The sequence below is a fragment of the Mustela putorius genome, unplaced genomic scaffold (assembly GCF_011764305.1).
Source record: "Mustela putorius furo isolate JIRA1106 unplaced genomic scaffold, ASM1176430v1.1 tig00000179_pilon_pilon_pilon, whole genome shotgun sequence".
NCBI classification, from domain to species: Eukaryota; Metazoa; Chordata; class Mammalia; order Carnivora; family Mustelidae; genus Mustela; species Mustela putorius.
This window is the reverse complement of record NW_025421305.1, coordinates 14817559-14838667: the sequence shown is the minus strand read 5'-3', so window position 1 is coordinate 14838667 and position 21109 is coordinate 14817559. Positions and strand designations below refer to the sequence as shown.

Here is a 21109-nt window from a genome sequence, read left to right as displayed (position 1 = left end):
CTAAATAATCTCTGATCCTAGGAATTGATTCCAGCCTTCCCAAGAGGGGTCTCCCCTCCCATGGCAGGGCTGGGTGGGTCTCCCTCAGAGGCCCAAGTCCAAGTCTAGCCATTTCCTGCTTTCCTTTCTCCTGTCTGTGTTCAGTGCCCATTTCTGGCAACCTTTCTTTTCTGTCTCATTTCTTTGAAAACGAACAAACAAAACCCACAGAATCCATTTGACTTTTAAAGTTTAATTTAAACAATTTTTATTTCAACAATACATATTTACAAGGTAGATGGCTGAAAAGTTTTTAACAGGAAAAGAGAAATCTCCACCCTATTGTTCTACCCCTAACTCTCCAGAGGCCATCCCTGTCTCTCCTTTTCATTGTTTCTTCTGGACTACAGCTCCTGTTGCTAAATAACATTGTTCTACAGCTTTTGTCATTCCCTAGCTTTAGTTATTATGCATTTTCTGTGACAGAAGATGGAGATCTAGACATCTTACACCTCTCCCCCGCATACATACCCTCTCATTTCTTAAAAAAGTTGCATCACAGTATTTTGTTATTTACATTATTCTCTGTGTGCACATTATTTACAGCTGAGCCACATAGTGTACTACGATTAAATTTCTGTTCTTAAACAACTGTTTCTTTCTGCGAGCATTCAAGGATCAGTGTCTTTTCCCTTGTTTATTTTTCTATGTATTTTCACTAGTTCATCCCAAGTTCTTCAAGAAAAATATAAATCCCTCCAATGCGTGCAAATCAATTAGTTTCTATTTTCTTTTCTGCTATCACCAACATCTTATTTTCTTCACCTTTCTCCTGTGTTGGATTCTTTGTTTCCTAGATCCCATGTTTTCCCCTATCTTGGCTTAATCATTTATTTTGGAGGAACACATCCTCCAGCGGGTTTCTGATAAAAAGTGCAAGGGTGATAAAGAGTGTTGAGACCTTCTGTACTAAAAATGTCTATCTACCCTCTCATTTATTTGTAGGTGTTTTTCATGTTTGGGCCTTTGTGCCCCACGCCCCCACTGCCTGGCCTTGCTGGCCCCCAAGTGCAGTGGTCATTGACTATTCATAATTACGAGTGAGGCTCTAACAGGCTGACTAGGTGCTCTCTGAATGTGAGGGATTATTTGCAGTGTGGGCTTCCCTGTCAGGTAGGTAATAAGGGAGGTTCTGGCTTTTTTGTTAGGAAATCCTCAACGGTCGGTTAGTCTTTTTCTTGGGTTGGACAGTTTCCCCACAGTGGAATCCTATACGCACCTGTTTTGATGGGATATGAGTCTGTCAGCATTCTGGACTCCTGTTTACTATGAAGACATTTCCTTTCTCCCTAGCTTGAGACCACCACCTCCCTCCCACACTCTACCTGAGGTCAGTAACTCCAAAGAGAGTATCTTGTGAAAATGAGAAGGGGTAGGTGCTTGATGGGGAAAGGGAACTTTTATTCAGACCTTCAACCAATCTTCCTGGAGTTTTGTAGGGAAAGCAGTGGAGTAAACACCCAGCTATCTCTTCTCCACAGATATTTTTTAAACACTTACAAGCTGTGTGAACTTGAACAAGCTTCTTAATTACTCTGAGCTTCAGTTTTTTCATTTGTGAAGTAGAAACACAAGGCTTTGGTGTGAGGGTTACATGGGGTTGCTGAATGCGAAATGTCTGGCACAGTCAGCCCAGCATGGAGAGGGCATTCAATTGTTCATGGTACAGTGGTCTGGGAGGTAGCAGTTGGTAGTCTCACTAGGTTTGTTTCAGTGGACAAAAGAACCCCTTCCTAATATCCAGTTCTTTTCTATACTCTCTCAAAAGGAAAGCCACCCTATTCATGTTTTGCCAGCATATTAGTAGAATTTCAGAGGTACAACAACCTTTGCGATTTATCCTCTACCCCACACTCTCTCTCAGTGCCCACCCAAACACTTAGAGCAACCTCCTCTGTTCTGGCTCCCACCCCATTGGATTAATGTGCAAGACTGAGAACTGAAGTGAAGTCAGTCCAAACCCAAATCCCAAGAGTAAAACTGACTCCCTCTTCTCTGTATTTTCACCCATAATCCCTCTAATCCTAGGCAATGGCCTAGTTCTTCCTCCTACTCTTCCCATCCTTTCTAGCCTCCTGGCAAGAAAGAGGCAAAGAGAACTTTCTTGCCTTCAGTGTGCTAGAGCCTCTATCTCAGTCCAAAATGAAATATCTCCTTCTCCCTACTTTTCACCCAGCTCTTTCTTGCCCCAGACCTCCTCTCCCTTTCTCTCTCACTGTTCTTGTTTGGGACCTGTTAAAGGGCAACCTTCTTCACAAAGTCTTTTCAGTGAATTCCTAGGATGCTTTTCTTATCTGCTCTGGAACCTCCTTTAGCTTTGTTAACTGGCTATATCTTAAAGGATTGAAGGTGTAAGAGGGGCTGGAGAAGCTGGACAAGTTGAGATTGTCTTAACCTTAATCTAGAATGCCTGGTGGGACCAAGATCTGGTACAGAATCTGACAAAAAGAAGCACACAATATGCTAAGCACTTTTTCCCCAGTCTGACCTTTTAGGTTGCAAGACTAGTAGAGACTTTGCCTGCTACATTTCTCATCTAGACTCAACCACTGAAAACACACCTAATAAAGTGTTTGAAGTAGGACTTGATTGACCTTTGTTGGAAATGGTGTAAATATATGGTCATTTGAGACTACGTGTGAATGAATGTGAGCACAAGGATACAAGAACAGGCCTTATCTACAAAACCCTTAAACTTGTGTTTCCTTTTTCAACCAGATGCAGACAGGAATGCTGCACTTTGTCTTCTGTAGGTGATCTTTTCTGAGTGTAGCCCTTAGCCTGTCCTTAAAATTTTCCCCAGCAAAGTAATAGAGCAAAGGATTGAGGCACGTATTGGCTGCTGCCAAGGCCAGTGTGATGACCACAGCTTTATGCAGCTTGTCTCCGCATACACCCACTTCCCATGCAAGCAGGTGGAGGGTTCTCAGTACATGATAGGGCAGGAAACACAGGAGGAAGATGATCAAGGCAATGATGATGGTGATAAGAGCCTTCTTGTGAGAAACCCGCACACCCAGTTCTGGGACCTTCACCTTTAACAGAGCTCGAATGATCAGCAGGTAACAAATGTTGAGCATGCAGAATGGCAGCAGGAAGCCCATCACCAAGGCAACGTAGTTCATGGTCTGCAGATTAAAAATCTTACGCATATTCAGCTCTAAGCATAATGTGACACTGCCATTCCGCTCAGAGCCATTGTTCAGAAGCACTGCTGAGGAAGCCATGATAAGGAACCATATGATCCCACACAGAGTCCAGGCACTCCTGGTGCTGGTGACATGGAGGCGCCTGAAGGGGTGAACGGTTGCCAGGAAACGCACAATGCTCAGCACGGTCAGGAAATAAATGCTGCTGTACATGTTGACATACAGAGAATAAGACATAATCCTGCAGGCCAAGTCCCCAAATATCCAATTGGAGCCTCTGAGGTAATAGTCAGCTCTGAAGGGTAGTGTACTTGTGAATAAGAAATCTGAAATGGCCAGGTTTAGCATGAAAATATTCACAGACGTGGACTTCTTATAAGACTGCAGGAAAACATATATGGAAAAGCCATTTCCCAAGGTTCCCCAGATAAATATTATCAGGTACACGGTAGGGTAAAAATCCTTTTTGAAGTTTTCAATTGTACAGTTCCCATTGCTGTTGTTACTGGTGAAGGTGCCATTGGATTCCATTTCTGGTATGGTGGTGGATGGAGGCAAGAACATAAGTTTTCTCTTCATCCTAGATTAAAAAAACACACACACAAAAAGTTGCTTCTTGTTCACTACTTACAGCTTTTCAGATTTTAATGAAACAGAAACACTAGCTTTTCTTTGCTACTTGAGTCAAAAAATATCTGAAAAGTCTTTACTGTATGCTCCATTATAAATTTCTAGAATGCAAAATAAACATTAATTTATTTGGTTAAATCCAAAGCTTCAAACTTGGGAGACCTTTGGCAGAGTGCCTATGCTAATACTGCAGCTAAATCTACCAAAGAGCAGTTGGCTCATCAGAATGTATGGAAGACAAAAGGAAATGGCACAAATTTTCAAGTGCTAAAAGAAAACTCTACCAACACAGTGGTTCTATATGCTGCAAAAATACCCTTCAAATATGAAGGAGAAGTCAAGACATTCTTAGATAATGGAAATCTAAGAGAATTTGTTGCCAGCAGACCTACCCTAAATGAATGACTAAAAGAAGTCCTCTAGACAGTAAGGAATCAATAAAAGAAAGAACCTAAGAACATTTAAAAAAAAAAAAAGTAAGACATGAAAAGCAAAAATATATAAGTAAGTACAAGAGGATTTTCTTCTCTTTTTGAGTCTAAGTTATGTTGTTTAATGATTGAAACAAAAACCCTAATATTGATGGGATTTGATATGATGTAGGGGAATTTTTAAAGATAATTTATTGTAATTGGGGGAGGGTAAAGGGATATAAAAGAGGTAAGTTTTCCACACTTTGCTTGAGTTGGTAAAATGATGATGTCAATAGATTGTGGTTAGTGACATATGTATAATGTAACACCTAGAGCAGCCATTATCAGAAGAGACCCCAAATTGTTACGGAAATGTTGAAAAACAAAAATAAAACTGGCGGCATCCTGTTAACTGATTTCAAGCTTTACTACAAAACTGTGATCACCAAGACAGCATGGTATTGGCATAAAAACAGACACATAGAACAGTGGAACAGAGTAGATAGCCCAGATATCGACCCTCAACTCTATGGTCAAATAATCTGTGACAAAACAGAAAAAAAACATACAGTGGAAAAAAGACAGTCTCTTCAATAAATGGTGCTGGGAAAACTGGACAGCTATATGTAGAAGAATGAAACTCAACCATTCTCTTACACCATACACAAAGATAAACTCGAAATGGATAAAAGACCTCAATGTGAGACAGGAATCCATCAGAACCCTAGAGGAGAATATAGGCAGTAACCTCTTCAATATCAGCCACAGCAACTTCTTTCAAGATATGTCCCCAAAGGCAAAGGAAACAAAAGAGAAAATGAACTTTTGGGACTTCATCAAGATCAAAAGCTTCTTCACATCAAAGGAGACAGTCAAGAAAGCAAAGAGGCAACCCACAGAATGGGAGAAGATATTTGAAAATGACAGTACAGACAAAAGGCTGACATCCAGGATCTATACTGAACTCCTCAAACTCAACACACAAAACAGATAATCATATCAAATAATGGGCAGAAGATATGGACAGACACTTCTCCAATGAAGACATACAAATGGCTAAAACATGAAACATGAAAAAATGTTCATCATCACTAGCCATCAGGGAGATTCAAATTAAAACCACATTGAGATATCACCTTACACCAGTTAGAATGGCCAAAATTAGCAAGACAGGAAACAACATGTGTTGGAGGGGATGTGGAGAAAGGGGAACCCTCTTACACTGTTGGTGGGAATGCAAGTTAGTGCAGCCTCTTTGGAGAACAGTGTGGAGATTCCTCAAGAAATTAAAAATAGAGCTTCCCTATGACCCTGCCATTGCACTACAGGGTATTTACCCCAAAGATACAGATGTAGTGAAAAGAAGGTCCATCTGTACCCCAATGTTTATAGCAGCAATGGCCACAGTCGCCAAACTGTGGAAAGAACCAAGATGCCCTTCAACGGACGAATGGATAAGAAAGATGTGGTCCATATACACTATGGAGTATTATGCCTCCATCAGAAAGGACGAATACCCAACTTTTGTAGCAACATGGACGGGACTGGAAGAGATTATGCTGAGTGAAATAAGTCAAGCAGAGAGAGTCAATTATCATATGGTTTCACTTATTTGTGGAGCATGACAAATAGCACGGAGGACATGGGGAGTTAGAGAGGAGAAGGGAGTTGGGAGAAATTGGAAGGGGAGGTGAACCATGAGAGACTATGGACTCTGAAAAATAATCTGAGGGTTTTGAAGGGGCAGGGAGTGGGAGGTCAGGGTACCAGGTGGTGGGTATTGGGGAGGGCGTGGATTGCATGGAGCACTGGATGTGGTGCAAAAATAAAGAATACTGTTATGCTGAAAATAAAAAAAAAATAAATAAAAACAAATAGAGATTTCTATTAAAGATTATTAAAGCATAAATGACATATAACATTATGTTAATTTTAAATGTACTACATGACTTTGGGAAAGGATCACCAAAATGAGTCTAGTTACCATCCACCACCACACATAATCAACAGATTTTTTTCTCTTGTGATGAGAACTTCCAAGATCTACTTTCTTAGCAACTTTCAGATATGCAGGAAATATTGTTGACTATAGGTACCACACTGTACATCTCCCTGACTTATTTTAATAATCAGAAGTTTGTACCTCCGGATGTCCTTCACCCATGTCTCCTACTCCCACCCCCCTCCTCTGGCAGCCCCCAATCCGGTCTCTCTTTATGAGTTTCATTTTGTTTGTTCATTTGTTTCTCAGACTCCATATATAAGTGAAATCACATGGTATTTGTTTTTTCTCTGTCTGAATTATTTTACTTAGCATAATACCCCATAGGTTCTTAATTATTTTCTTAATTACTGCTCTAAAATTCAGCCATCTTTAAGGGCCGGCAATAAAGTTTTAGAAAATGCAAAAAAAAAAAAAAAAAAAAAAAGGATCAAAGTAAACAATGGATCAAAGGTAAACAATGGATCAAAGAACCCTGAGATGCTTTGCTATTTATTACCCAAAGATATAGCCATAATAAAAGTAGAGTTTAGCAAGGCTGCTTCATGATATTACCTGTAACAGTAGAGATAAACTGGTGATGGTATTAAACCAACACTGGCAGGGTAACTTGAAGGCTATCGCTAAGGATGCTCCCATGTATGCCCCATCTGCCATCAACACAATTCTAGCAAGTCTGTAAAGGTAGAACATGGACATCCACAGTCCCAAGGCTCCTTTGGACATCTCCAGAAAATCTATGAATGTGTTCTGGTTATTGTTCATTCTCAGAGTGTGTCAAGGCTTTTCTTTGCTACAGAGCTCTGTAGAAAAAAAAATTGCTTGATTTGGGAATCCCAACTTGTCTCTTCTGATAGAGTCATCAAAGAACCATAAAGCTTTAACTTTTACTTAGTAACGTCACTGTCCTTATCCATAGACCCAGGGAAAGTAACAAGAACGAATGGCATTCTCACACCCTCAACCTTCTCATGATTGAAGTATTTCCACTGGCCTTGATTGCAGGCAATGAGATCAGGCCCTCCTAGAACCCACAAATTACCTGAGTTTACAAACTCATATTACAAACTCCTCTTAATTTGTTTGTAATTGCTTAATTTGTTTACTTAATTTGTAAACCGGTCCCCCTTCTCCTCCTCCTCCTACTTCTTTTTATTTATTTATTTTTTTAAGTAGACTTCACATCCAGCATGGAGCCCAATGTGGGGCTTGAACTCACAACCCTGAGACCATGACCTGAGCTCAAGAGTTAGGGACACTTAACTAAGCCACCCAGGCACCCCTCTGGGTTGTTTTTTTCTTAGATCATAGCTACTGTTCTGAATTTAACAGATTACTGACAAAACTTAATAAATAAAACCAACCAAAAAACAAATGAAAAATACTTCAAGATGTAAATTTTCTTCTCTCTATCCCTTCTGATAGTTAAGTTTCTCCTCACATAATTAACCCTAATTTCAGTCTTATCAAAATTATATATTGACTCCATATCAACAAAATGCTTCTGCCGAAGTCCTTACAACCCTATCAGCAAAACCTAACCCTTCGGGAGTGGGAACAAAGATTGAGTCTAACCTGGGTAGAAATCATTACTTTATTTTCTTCAACAACCTTCCAGCCAGTTATGCGGGACCTATTTGACTCCACTGAAGGCATCTGTCCACCTCCAAGGACTCTCCACCACAGATACTCAATAAAGAAAAAGTCTCATTCCTATTGTGAGAAATGAATCTTAAATTCCTGGTTACCGGGCACCTGGGTGGCTCAGTGGATTAAGCCGCTGTCTTTGGCTCAGCTCATGATCTCGGGGTCCTGGGATCGGGTCCCGCGTCGGGCTCTCTGCTCAGCGGGGAGCCTGCTTCTCTCTCTCTTTCTCTCTCTGCCTGCCTCTCTGTCTACTTGTGATCTCTCTGTCAAATGAATAAATAAATAAATCTTTAAATTCCCGGTTACCACTTGTCTACTTCTTATGGAGACATCGAGCTTATACCCATCTATAACTCACCCTGTGTATTCAATATCATCGTTAGAGGACATCAGATGTCTAAAATTACCACCCCTCCAGGAATTACGTTTCCCTAAAAAGTTACAGAGAGACATCTGAGAGAGTCAGGCACACGCTAATTGAGAGAAGTCTCTCTCAGGAGAGATAACAGACTGCCCGGTGTACATAATGAGCAACCAACCACCAGAGCTGGAATAATGCAATCGGAAAGAATCACTCATAACTTGTTTCTGACCCTGGCGAGAGCATTATGTATTTAGAGTATACAACTTCTGCTCTGGAACCTGACAAAAACTCGCTCTCAAATGCTAGCCAGGCTCCTCGGAGTCCTCTTCTTGCTAGGCTTCCCACTTGAATAAAGGACTAACAGTTTTTTGGTTTTTGTTTTTTCTGCTAACATTTTTTTTAATTACAAAAACGACAGTAGGTTGTAAATGCTTTAAACAATTTTCCTATAAAAAAAATGTCACAATCGTTTTCCCATTTGATAGATTTTCTACTACAACACGAAAAAAATATTTGCTTGTGTAAACAGTAAGGATATAACATGACTCTAAGCCAGACAACTTTGCCTCATGCCCAAACACATAAGAATTAGTGGTAGGATGGAGGAGAAAACATTTCTGAAGGGGTAGACGGCCTAGCCTAACCACATAAATATGCAACAACTGTTCATACAGTTTATGAGGGTTTCTCAACCTATGTTTGCCACACTCTTTCTTTTTTAAAAAATATTTTTTATTTAAATTAAATTAACATACAATATATTATTGATTTCAGAGGTGCAGGCCTGTGATTCTTCAGTCTTATACCCAGTGCTCATTACATCGCGTGCCCTCCTTAATGAAGGACTAAGAGGGGCGCCTGGGTGGCTCAGTCAGTTAAGTGGCTGCCTTTGGCTCAGGTCACGATCCCAGAGTCCTGGGATTGAGCCTCGCATTGGGCTCCCTGCTCAGTGGAGAGCCTTGTTCTCCCTTTCCCTCTGCCTGCCTCTCTGCCTACTTGTGTTCTCTATCTCTCTGTCAAATAAATAAATAAAATCTTTTTAAAAAACGAAAGACTAAGAGGTTTTTTTTTTTTTTAACAGTTTAGGGCTACATCTCTAGGATGACCATAACCTCCCCTTCTTATAGAGCCTGAAAAAACTCAAGGCAATCGAAAGAACTTACTGTTTGTTCCAGCCAACACCTGAAGATAGGCCTCCTGTCTCCCTCTCTTGGGGGGGGGGGGTAGCATCCTAAGCTTCAGAAATGTCAGTTAGCAAACCCAGATGCAGTTCACATACGCCAACCTCCCCTTCCCATTTTTGGTATTTTTTCACTTCCCTGACTCTGCTGAACACCTGTTTACCCCCTCCCTAATCCTTCATTCTTCCTTAAAAACATCCATTCACCTCTGTAAAAAATGAAGTTGAGTTCAGTTAATGTTGGGCTCTTTTCTCTAATATAAGAGTATATTACTGATTAAAATCTGTCCTTCCTTTAACTAACATCTGGCTTTGTTTATCTTTGACAAAGCCCAGGTTTAAATGTAAATTCGTTAGAGAGAGTTGTCATAGATAATAACACAGTCCTTACTTTCTCCTTAACTAGCCAAAGAGAATTTTCTACTAGAGTAAACACTTACTACTGCACCTGTATAAATATTACATAACAGCCTAAGACTTAAGGTATGGGTATAGGGAACCTTGCTGTATGTCTAGAAAAGAACAGGAGGATCAGGGGACATGTTTTCATTATCGGAGTATGATAGTATGGGTCCCTATTTTTCAGTCTGTTACATGAACTAACCATTCTTGTTCCTGAAAAGTCCTGCTTCCTTGAATATTACCCCCAAAGTATCCAATGCAAACATAAATCCTATTATAATTCCTAACATCCTCTTTCTGAAATGCCCCAGTTTCCCTTCATGTGCATTCCACCTTGACACAAGTCAATAGACCTAACTTTGTTCAACAACCGGTATGTTCCCAATGGCCTTGGCTAGAAGACATTGACTCTGAGAATCCACATAAAGATCTAAAGAATAAAAAAGTTATGGTAAAACATTAGTTAAGTTAACCTACCCAAAGAGATGGTTTGTTAATATATTTTAATGCAGCAAGGATGTTTTTCAATTCTCCTTCAGACACTTATGTGAAGGTATAACTCAGAAAACATGGTTGACATGGAAATGATGTACAAAAAAAAAAAAAAAAGAAGAAGCTTTTTTCTTTAATTCAGCATTTCCCAAAGTATCTTCCACAGAATATGAATTCCATAGGATGCTCTGTAAAAGACAAGCTTTCCATGTTTAAATCAGCTTGAGAAATATCGTAACCTCTAGTATTCTTCTCTTGGAGATTCATAATGCACGTTAAAGGCTCTATGGGGGTCCTGTAGAAAGACAGAAAGAAGACAGCTTGATTTACACACAGTAACCTTCCCTTTTTTTGATCCTAAGAACTCTTGTGCACATTAACATATTTTAATACTCCACAGAACTAATGTTCTACATAATCTTACTTACAGGGAAATGCTGATGTTAGTATATAATTTTTCTGGAACAGGAATTTTTGATAGAAGAGAAAGAGAACCCCCACCCAATGGACCAGTCCAACCAGCAAGTGTTCAAGTGTTTGGAGTTAAAGAGTCCTAAGCACTTACTTTTGGGCAAACCAGCATTTCTGAGCATCCATTACTTCATTTGTAAAATGGAGATTGTATTAATTTCCTAAGGCTGCCTTCACAAAGTACCACAAACCTGGAGGCTTAAACAACTGTATTCTCTCACAGTTCTGGAGGCTAGACATCTGAAATCCAGGTGTCAGTTGGGCCATACTCCCTTAGAAGCCTCTAGGAAAGACATCTTCCTTGCCTTTTCTAGCTTCTAGTGGCTACCAGCAATCTTTGGCTTTCCTTGGCTTGTGGATGTGTCACTCCAATCTCTTGACTTTCCCATGGTATTTTCTTCTGTGTCTTCACATCTTCTTCCTACTACATATTCTATGTTCCTGTGTCTTCTCCTCTTCTTACAAGAACCCAGGTCTTTTGGCTTAGGACCCATCTTACTCCAGTAGGACCTCATCTTAATTAAATCCATCTACAAAAATCCTATTTCCAAATAAGGTCACATTCACAGGTACCTGGGATTAGGACTTGGATCTGTCTTTTTGGGGAGATATAATTCAACCCACAACAAGGATATATAACATTGATTTCATGGGGTTGTTGTAACCATTAAATGAGTAAGAGAGAGAGAGAGTGCTTCACACAGTACTTGGTACTGGATAAATGCCCCCTTGCTCTTCCACCCTCAGGAATGTATGTAGGAATGATCTTGCTTCGACATCTGTCATTCCACTGACCATGAGGGTGATGACCTCAGTTCTCATGTTCGTATGAAGTGTAAAAAGTAGACTCCTCTTCATGTTTGCTAGAAGGGCATACTGTACAGAAATACTGACAACTCCTGGATTTTTCTGACAAGTTTATGATGAAAATCTCTCAAACAACTCCACTCTTATGCTTTCAGTCCATTTCTATCAGGCAGCCTTCTAACAACCCATCTGCTCCATCAGGCCTCTCTGGAAGGGTGGACTTTGAATCGTGAGCTGAAAGGTTATAATAAAGGGAACATAGAACCTCCCATTATAAACATTCAAACCAGAATAACAAGAATTCTGGGCTAAAAATTATTTCCCTGTGAACTGGACTTGTGTAAATTGATTTCTTTAGGCCTAGGAGTAGCCTGGCAAGATGAGAATTCTCATATGCAGAGCTGAGGGCCACCTCTTATTTCGGAGAGGACCATAGGGCCTTCATTGTGATGACATGAATCATGGCTCTCTGTTTTTGATCTGTCTCAACAGCAAGTCTGAGGTTTCTTGCTTGGGTTATAGGGAGAATGGTGAGGTCATCAGCTGGGATGAGGAGAGCATGCTCTAGAGCTTAGGAGACAGCTCAAGGTAGAGAAGGAATTCTGTACACAGAATACACAGAGGCTGGAATTCTGTAAGCCTAACTGAGGAAAGGGAATACAGCAAAATGAGGAAGTTGGAGACAGTGTTTGAACTCATCTTACAGGGAATTAAAATTTCTATTGGTTGGCAGGACTAGGACAGAAGGATCAAACCCCAAATCCCAAAATGCTAGAAGTGGTACAGGCAGCACAACCCAAGTCCATGAAGCAAGCCTGGAGCTGGATTCAATGTCACAATTCTGTGTCTGGAAGGGCGGAGCACTAAAACCAGGATCAACAAACAGAGCCTTGGGGACAAAGAGACAAGGCATGAGAAATAAGACTGGTATACGCCCAGCCAGAGGAATTCCCATATTCCCAGGGGTTTCATTACAAATGGCTTTTTTTTTTTTTTTGTGGGGGGTGGGGGAAGGATGGAGTCTTATCCGTATGACCATACAGAATCTATTCTAGTCTTAAAGACCCTAACTTTGGAGCCAGGATTCTGATAGAATCTTAGGGAAAACTCATCTAACAGACCAGGGAAGAATCTGAAAAAAGTAGAAATGGACCTAAAAATGAGCAATCTTTAGACTTTTTGACCATGAAGACCACAGCTCCTGCCTCAGGACCAACAGGACTTGTGAATTGCTATGAGAATGGCAGCGGGGCTGTGGGGGTGGGGGGCGCCTGAGTGGCTCAGTGGGTTAAAGCCTCTGCCTTTGGCTTGGGTCATAATACTGGGGTTCTGGGATCGAACCCTGCATCGGGCTCTCTGCTCAGCGGGGAGACTGCTTCCCCCTCTCTGCCTGCCTCTCTGCCTACTTGTGATCTCTGTCTGTCAAATAAATAAATAAAATCTTAAAAAGAAAAAAAAAATAATGGCAGCTGGGGAAGGTTTGGAAGCAGCCTGCCCTCCTCCCTGACTAGGGTGTGGCAAGCATTCAGAGACACTGTCAGCTACGTATGCTGAAAAAAGTCCCTCATCATAGGCAGGGCATGGAATCTAGCAGGTGTGACCACAGACAAGAGGTCATCAAAAAAGATGGTAACAGGTGTTCCCACCAGGAAGTTGAGGGGTGTGAGGGAACCAAAGCCAGACCCTAGCAATAGGGACTGTGCGCCCACAGGTGAACTCAACTTCAGTGCTGAGATCTGGCCCTGGGACTTGTCTCAGAACCTGAAGACTGAGGCATTAAGACACACCGACAGACACGTGCCCCAGGGAGCAGAGAGCGATAAGCATTATGCAACCGGAGGCTGTGAAATTGAGATAAACTGGTGAAGAATCAAGAATCTTCTGGAGAATAAAGGTCAGTGCCCCAGGCATCATCTTTACGAAAAATTCATGATCAGATTTTTCTAAGCCATCAGCACCAAGACAGGAGAGCTATAGACCTGCCTGCCAGCAGCCTCCCAGGTTACCACTAGGTGACGTTCTGGGTCCTCTGTTTGGCCACTGTCTGTGGAACTTCTAGCTCCCACAGTGAAAATCCTTTCCTCAAGTTAACATCAGGCCCTCGGTTGTCTGATTTTGTCAGCTGCCCTCACTGCTCTCACTTCAAGATACCCGCCTTTGCCAGACCTGCCTGAGGGTTCTGGGAAAGCTCACGTCCTCCATCAGTGACAAATGAGCAGCATTCAAAATAAGCAGCAGACAGCCCGTACTGTGTTTACTCTGTGGTCCGCACTCCGCAGAGCTCCTTCTGTGTGTTAACTCAGGTAGTCCCCAGATATCCCTAGATAGTCTGAATTGGTTATTTTATAGATGAGGAAAATTAAAGTGCAAAGATATGGAATAGCTTGTGTGCCCAAGTTCACTTGTCGCTTACTGGTGGGATGGGGCTTAAACCCCGCTCCCAGCTCTCTGTCACAAAGCTCTTCTGCCTCTCTCTGCACCACAAATACTGGGTCCTGTGTACCTGACAAGGAAGAAAATACAACCTTAGAGCTGAAGGACCCGCCAGAGTGGTGAATAAACCAGAAACGTAGTAGACAAAGCCAGGTGAAAACGGCCATCAGAATGAAATGCTGTAGGGAACAGCCTTGGGGAACAAGAGTGTTTTTAAGGTACTAAGGGGAAAGGCTGGCTAAGGAGAGGGGCCAGGGGTTCCAGACAGAGGACCAGGCTGTGTGAAGACTGGTTGCTGTGAGCACAGGGCAAGTCTGGGGAACGGCAAGTGATAACAACCTAGGGGAAGCATGAAAGGGAGGAGGAGTTGGGCAGAGGGAGGTTTGAGAGTGACCTACATCCACACAAAGGAGTTGGGGTTTTATTTTGGGGGCCATACGAGCCACTGAATTGCAGAAAGCAGATGCGTATTTTTAGAAGGGTGATATTGGCAGCAGGTGGAGGACAGCTGGGAAGGAGGCAAGCCTAGGTTCAGAGAGACTGCAAGGGATTGTCCGGGGCAGAGGGGGTGGACATCTGGATGGGACTGAGAGACATGAAGAAACATGAGAGGTGGCCAGAGTTGAGGATGGACCAGTTATGGAATGTCAAGGAAAGTGGGGGCGGGGAGGGGAATCTTCTCAGGTCTTTGCTGGGAGAAGGGTGCCTTCCACTAATAAAAAGGACATAAGAAGATGCTGTTTTATAAATTGAAAAAATTAAAAAAAAAAAAAAAAGAAGATGCTGTTTTCGGGTTGGGGCAGGGGAGGGGTGGAGAGGATCAGTTCAACTAGGGACATTTTGAATATGAGGCTTTTGTGACACATGTAAATGAACTGTCCCCTTGTGTCTAGAGCTGGGGTGGAGGGGTTAAGAGAGCTTGCTGAGTTTGTGGTTCATCAGCACTTATGGTGACTAAAGCCAGAAAAGCTGAATGACCTCCCACAGGGGCATGAGAACAGAGAAGGAAAGAGGCCCAGAGATAAGACCTTGGGGTGAGGGGTGGGGGTGGGGGAATCACCAATTAAGAGCCAGGCAGAGAACAGGAGCCTGGAAAGATGGCTGAGAAAGGTTAGCCCCAAACCCAAACCAAAAGACATGAATCTAGAATGCAGTGTCAGGAGACCAGGAGAAAGACTGGTGGAAGGAGCAGGAGGTTGGTGGGAATTAAAAGTCTCAGGGGACTCGGCAATAAGAAGTTTTCAGTGACCAGAGGGGTCGGGTGAAAGCCCAAGGCCAGGGGCAGCAGTGACTGCTGAGCTGGGAGAGGACCCTTTCCAGTTCTGCGGCTGTGAAGGGCATGTTGCTGGAGGAACATTCTGAGTCTGGGAGGGAAGCTGCAAGTATTCTCTTCTCTGGAGACACTTTGACTGTGACCCATAGCCACACTCCCTCCTGTGACTTGGGTCTCCTCCTCTCTTCATTTCTCCTTCTCTCTTCCAGCTTCATCCACCTGAACCTGAAGGCTAGCGGGCCCAAGCAACTCCCAACCTTCCCGCTTTTCCAGCTGCGTAACTCTTCTCTCCGCCCTTCGGCTTCCTCAGCCTCAAAGTGAGGCTAAACAAGAAAGCCTGTAGGGTTGTTCTGAGTTGTAAAGGAAAGAATATGCTTACTCCACACAGCGAGTGGTCAACCCAATGCCAGCGTTCTCTTCTACCTAATTCTGCGACCTACTGGAATTTTTGTTTTTGCTTGTCCTCTCACTCTTAAATTCCTGAACTACAGGCTCACTGTTCTCATTTCTTCTCATCGTCCTCTTTTTTTTTTTTTTTTTAAAGATTTTATTTATTCATTTGACAGAGAGAGATCACAGGTAGGTAGAGAGGCTGGCAGAGAGAGAGAGAGAGAGAGAGAGAAGCAGGCTCCCCGCTGAGCAGAGAGCCCGATGCGGGACTCGATCCCAGGACCCTGAGATCATGACCTGAGCCGAAGGCAGCGGCTTAACCCCACAGCCACCCAGGCACCCCTCATCGTCCTCTTTTTAACTTCCAGCAGTAGCTGCCCTGCCTTGTGGTTTTCCATTTGTCCTCATGAGAGCCACCTGTGCATCACAGGGGACTAGGATAAGGTCATCTGTTTCTATTCAGGACCCCCACCAGGGTCCTCAGTTCACCTCTCTCTATAACCCCCCAAGAACTCACCCACCATGGAGACCTTACCCCATCTCTGCCCCCGACTCCCAGATGTCGCTTACCTATGAAAATACCATATTTTCATCTTATAATTTTTTTAAAATATTTTATTTATTTATTTGACAGACAGAGATCCCAAGTAGGTAGAGAGGCAGGCAGAGTGAGAGGAGGAAGCAGGCTCCCTGCTGAGCAGAGAGCCCGATGCAGGGCTCGATCCCAGGACTCTGGGATCATGACTTGAGCCGAAGGCAGAGGCTTTAACCCACTGAGCCACCCAGGCGCCCTCATCTTATAATTTACAAAGACTTTTTTTTCTCCATTACCTCATTTGCTCCACTTGGCTACCTTTTGAGATAGGCTGAGTTGGCATTTTTATCTCAGTTCTAAAAATAAAGAAAAAGAGCTCTGAGACCTAGAAAATTTAAGTGGTTTTTCCTGAATTCTAACCTAAGCCTTGGTCCAGTATTCCTAGTTGTCTAGAGGATAGTCTTATTTGGAGATTCTGCCTCTACCTCAGATCTTACTTGGGTCTATCCTTCCTCTCAAATCAATCCCACTCAGCTGGTGTTAGGGACTGAACATGAGCCCCTGACATTTACATCGTGAAGCTCCAAACTCCAATGGGACTGTATTTGGAGATAGGGATTTCATGGGGGTGATTAAGGTTAAATGAGGTGATACGGTAGAGTTTTTATCCAATAGGACTAGTGTCCTAGGAGAAGAAACACATTCTGCCATGTGAGAGGACATAGCCAGATGGTGGCCACCTACAAGCCAAGAGGAAAGGTCTCAGAATAAAACCCATCTTATCAGCATCTTGATCTTGGACTTCCAGCCTCTAGAACTGTGAGAAATAAATTTCTGTTCTTTAAACCACTCAGTCTGTGGTATTTCGTTATGGCAGCTGGAGTGGAGCTAGATGGCTGGTGACCATTTGAGGGATGTTTTCTTTCATTTTTCTCTTTCTTTAATATCTCACATCCAATCAGTTGACAGAGTTATCACCATCATTTTTGTATGACATGCCTTGAATTCTATCCCTCCTCTTCATGTCAAAGTCACCACTGTAACCCTGAGTTTTGTTAGCTGATGCCTAGAAACCATTAGCCTCTCCTGGCCTGTAAACCACTGCGAGATTAAACCAGTCAAAACACTGCAGACCCGTGGGATTTGATGGTCCAGGTGAATTCTCGGCCCCATCAGACCTCTCCTTCTCCTCCCCACTGATGTCTCTATTCTCCCCCTAAGTTCTCCACAGTGTGAGGTTTCTGCTTTAATAACCACGCTGCTGTTCACTACTCTCCCCTAACAATAATGCTCTTCGTTTTCTCCAACAACTTTAGTTAAAAACTTCGATTTGAGCCCCCAGAGCTACTGCATACTGTAGAGTGGCAAATAGGACATTCTTTTTATATCTCACAGAAATATTCAGAGGAGGGAGTTGGGCTAAGGTCATGGAGCCAGATCTGGCATTTACCAGCTCGGGGATTCTTTGCAAGTGATGTAACTTCTCTGCGCCTCTCTTTCCTTGTCTGTAAACGGCACAATGAGTGTGAGGTATTTCACACTGTCTGAGCCCTCCACGATGTTAACTATTATGATTAAACTTCAAAATTGGGGTCTAGAGAAATGATTTAAAAGGTGACAAGGCTTTCAGGGCATTAGTAGAAATATAAAAGCAAGGCTGAGAGATGATTTGATTCAAAAAAAAAAAAAATATGGTGTCTGTGCTGCGGGAAAACAGCAGAGAGCGGCGGGTGTGGGCAGAGATCCCAGGTGTGAGCGCCGGCTCTTTCACTCACAAGGGTTGTGATCTTGGGCAAGTCACTTCATGCCCTTGAGCCTCCACTGCCCCATTAAAATGGGGGCAGGGATGATACTAGTCGCTCCCTCACAGGGCTGCTGTAAGGATGATGGGCGATGACACATGAATGGCACGCAGACCAGGGCTGGGATGAGAGATAGCACCGTGTGGGAGTCGTTGTTCCTTCGAAGGATCACAGACTGAGAGCCCCTGAAATTGGGCGGAGAGGATGCAATCCTCTGGATCAGAAGATTCTGCATGTTTGACCCTCGAAACCCCAAAGGCCCCAGAATGCTGAACGGACACATCCCCCCAAACAGGAAAGTATCATCGAGCGCTGATTCTGGGAATGCGAGACTGCTAGCCTAGCCCTTTCTTGAAACTGGCCCCAAATGCCATGGCAGACACGTAAAGCTTCGTACACTTTCTTGCCTCCTCAGAACAGTCTTGTACTTTCCAATTTTTTCCCAAAGGGATCAAGTAAATTAAGTTTTAGAGACCAAAACAGAACTGAGAACAAAAAGAACTGCGATTACGACATCTTTTGAATGAAGCGCTGAGCTGGTCCCCAGGCCTCCAGAATAAATGGGGGACGGGGAGGAGGAGTGACCCACACAGGGCCCCGTTCCCTTGGAGTCAGCACGCTGGAGCATTCTGCTGCTCCCATCCTTGCTTGGCCCTGTCTCTCCGGAAGTGCCTCAGAGTGCCCCACAGCGCAAGCCACTTCCCGAAGCACCAGGCTACGCCGCTTTGCCTTCCAAAAGCCACTCACTTCCCCAGGCCTCAGAGCCCAGAAGTCAACACTTTGGCCCCGATCTGCTGCTGTAAACCAGTAAATGCTGAATAGTATTTATGGCTCTGCAATTCCCTGAAGAGGAAATTCTCTAATTCGTTTTCTCTCTACTGCAGAAAGTCTCTTTAACAGCTCTGGGGCCAGAGGGATTTTTCAGCCGGAGTCCTAGGACTTGGTAACTCACCCTGAAGGGAGTTTCTGCTTCGTGGCCAATGCAGAGTTTCACTGTCTAGTTTCCATCCTCTAGTTAGGACTCCACGTTTGGAAGCCGCAAAGCTCACAGAGCCCTGTCCTCCCAGATTCCACCAACCTGTGCCTGGCTCGCCCTGGAGCTCGGCAGCCCCAAAATTCAACGTGTGGTTGTTCATAGCATTGCTGCCGGCTTCTGGAGTAGCTTGAAACCCCTGAGCTTGAACCCCGGATCTGGCCCATTTCCCATCTAGGGGAAGACCTGAGCAAGGCCTTACCGCGAGGGTGGGAAGGCTTTCACCAGCATTCATTGCCATAGGGCCAAAGAGGATCTCTGTGGGCTCCCCAGTGCGCTGAGCACATTCTCCCCTGTAATCGTCTGATGCAAGTGGTTTCTTTTGTAACCAGACTTTCCAGCCCCCATCGCCATCTCTCCTCAGATCCTTCAGCCAACCGCCAGGATCGGCAAGGAGGAGACAGCCCATGAGTCCATCTCCCTGACCCACCTGCTGACTAAATTCCAGGATGTCCCGAGAAAGTTCAGAAACCCCAAGAATAAATTCTGCATTTCGTTAATTTGGTTTCTTGTTTTATCTCTAAAGACCAGATACCTTATTGCATTAAGTTTGCTAATTAGAACATTTTCTTAAAGTCACAGCAGTTGGGTTTTCAGCTTTCCGGTGATTTTGCCCAGCTGCCGATCCCCATGAGCCCCTCAGTTTACACCTGCCTTTCTCGAGTTCTAGCACTTTTCCCAAATCCTGGGAGCTCAAGGAAGCCACCAGGGCCTTCCTGGCCTGGGCTCTGCCTAAAGCTGGGCCTTCTTGAAATATTGACAGTTGGGCCCATTTCGGGGATGGGACTGGACACGCAGCACCCACTTCTTCCCCCAAAAGGAGAACTTAGCTCAGACCCCAGAATGCGTCGTAAAATGACATCCACCACCACAAATGCACATGTACAGATGGAAGAAGAGGCACCTTGAGAACATGTTTATTGCCAGAGCCGCCGTTAGGGCAAAGATCTGCAGGGATGAAAAGTGGCTTTTCAAAAGCATCAGAGGTCAGGTATCAGCATCAGATTTATGGGTTAGCAATATTTGCCTTCTTTCTACCCTTTGCTAACAAGTTTTTCTCCACTGTTGGCTTGTTTGCTTTTCTCCTCTTGTTTGTTCATTCTCCCTGTGAAGCTTCTTTCTGGATAATTTTTCTGTGCAAAAAGGTGCTGATGGATTTGGGGCATATTTGGGGATAAATGCCCCCTTAAAATTGGGCTTTTTTCCACAATTTCATCCTTTCTTGTGTATCTTGAGGGTACAAATGCTTCCAAAGAACAATTTACCCTCAGGGGAAGAAGCAGGTGCTGAACCTTAGCAGAAGGTCGGCACCTTAGCAGAAGGTCGGCATCCACGCACGTGAGGGATCTCTCTTCTGCCCCCAAGGGTGAGATGCACGGCATTATCTCTGACATCCTACTTCCCACCTCTGTCTTCTTAATCTCCTTGTTTCATTCTCGAATGTTCTCCAAATCTAGCTTTTCTTCCAATTTCTTCCTAACCAGCAACACTCGGCCACGACAACAAACAAAGACAAGCTGAATGCAGGGAACTGAGAGAGTAAAGACTGCTCTGAGGTCCTTAAAGATATGGCTTCATTTTCTTTAGGCATTATTTTGACTAAATGCTGTCTTTTCTCTGGCTCTTATCACTTTTCAGCTCTTGTTTGTTAATGAAACATATGAACCCATGACACTGATTATGGATTTAATTTTATAAAACCATCTCAATGATTTATTTTATTTATTTATTTATTTTTTTTCCCCTAGTGTTCTTCACCGGTGTATCCGGGAAGACCGACCATATCTGGGACTAACCCAGTCTCTGACCTCAGGAAGGCCGCAGGGCCACTCTGCGTCTGCCTCCGATCCCCTCCAGTCTTCTCATTGCAAAGACAGAATAAAGATGGAAGGTCAGCAAGTATCATCTCAGAAGCCATCAGGCAACACAGCCCAATAAGTTCCTAGGAACTGCCAGCATCAGGACTATCCTTGTTCACAATCAAAGTGACAAAGTTTAATCAAATTAAAACTGTCTCTCTCTCTTCCCTCCTACCAAGGCACTTCAT

At 43.4% G+C, this 21109-nt stretch overlaps 1 protein-coding gene across 2 annotated transcripts in view; it reads right to left on the bottom strand.

Annotated features, from left to right (window-relative positions):
* Window positions 1-216: 216 nt before the first annotated feature.
* The window catches only part of LOC123391114 (cysteinyl leukotriene receptor 2-like), a 37720-nt gene continuing 16827 nt past the window's right edge, over window positions 217-21109 (bottom strand). Inside the window, exons 3-4 of one of the 2 annotated variants that reach the window (XM_045076676.1) lie at window positions 10304-10613; window positions 217-3768 (exon numbers count right to left, since the gene is read on the bottom strand). In XM_045076676.1, coding sequence (XP_044932611.1) covers window positions 2730-3767 — 1038 coding nt within the window. In that variant the 5' untranslated portion in view covers window position 3768; window positions 10304-10613 and the 3' untranslated portion in view covers window positions 217-2729. Of the gene's footprint in view, window positions 3769-6788; window positions 7346-10303; window positions 10614-21109 lie in introns of those variants that run through there. The other variant, XM_045076677.1, reaches the window with a different exon arrangement.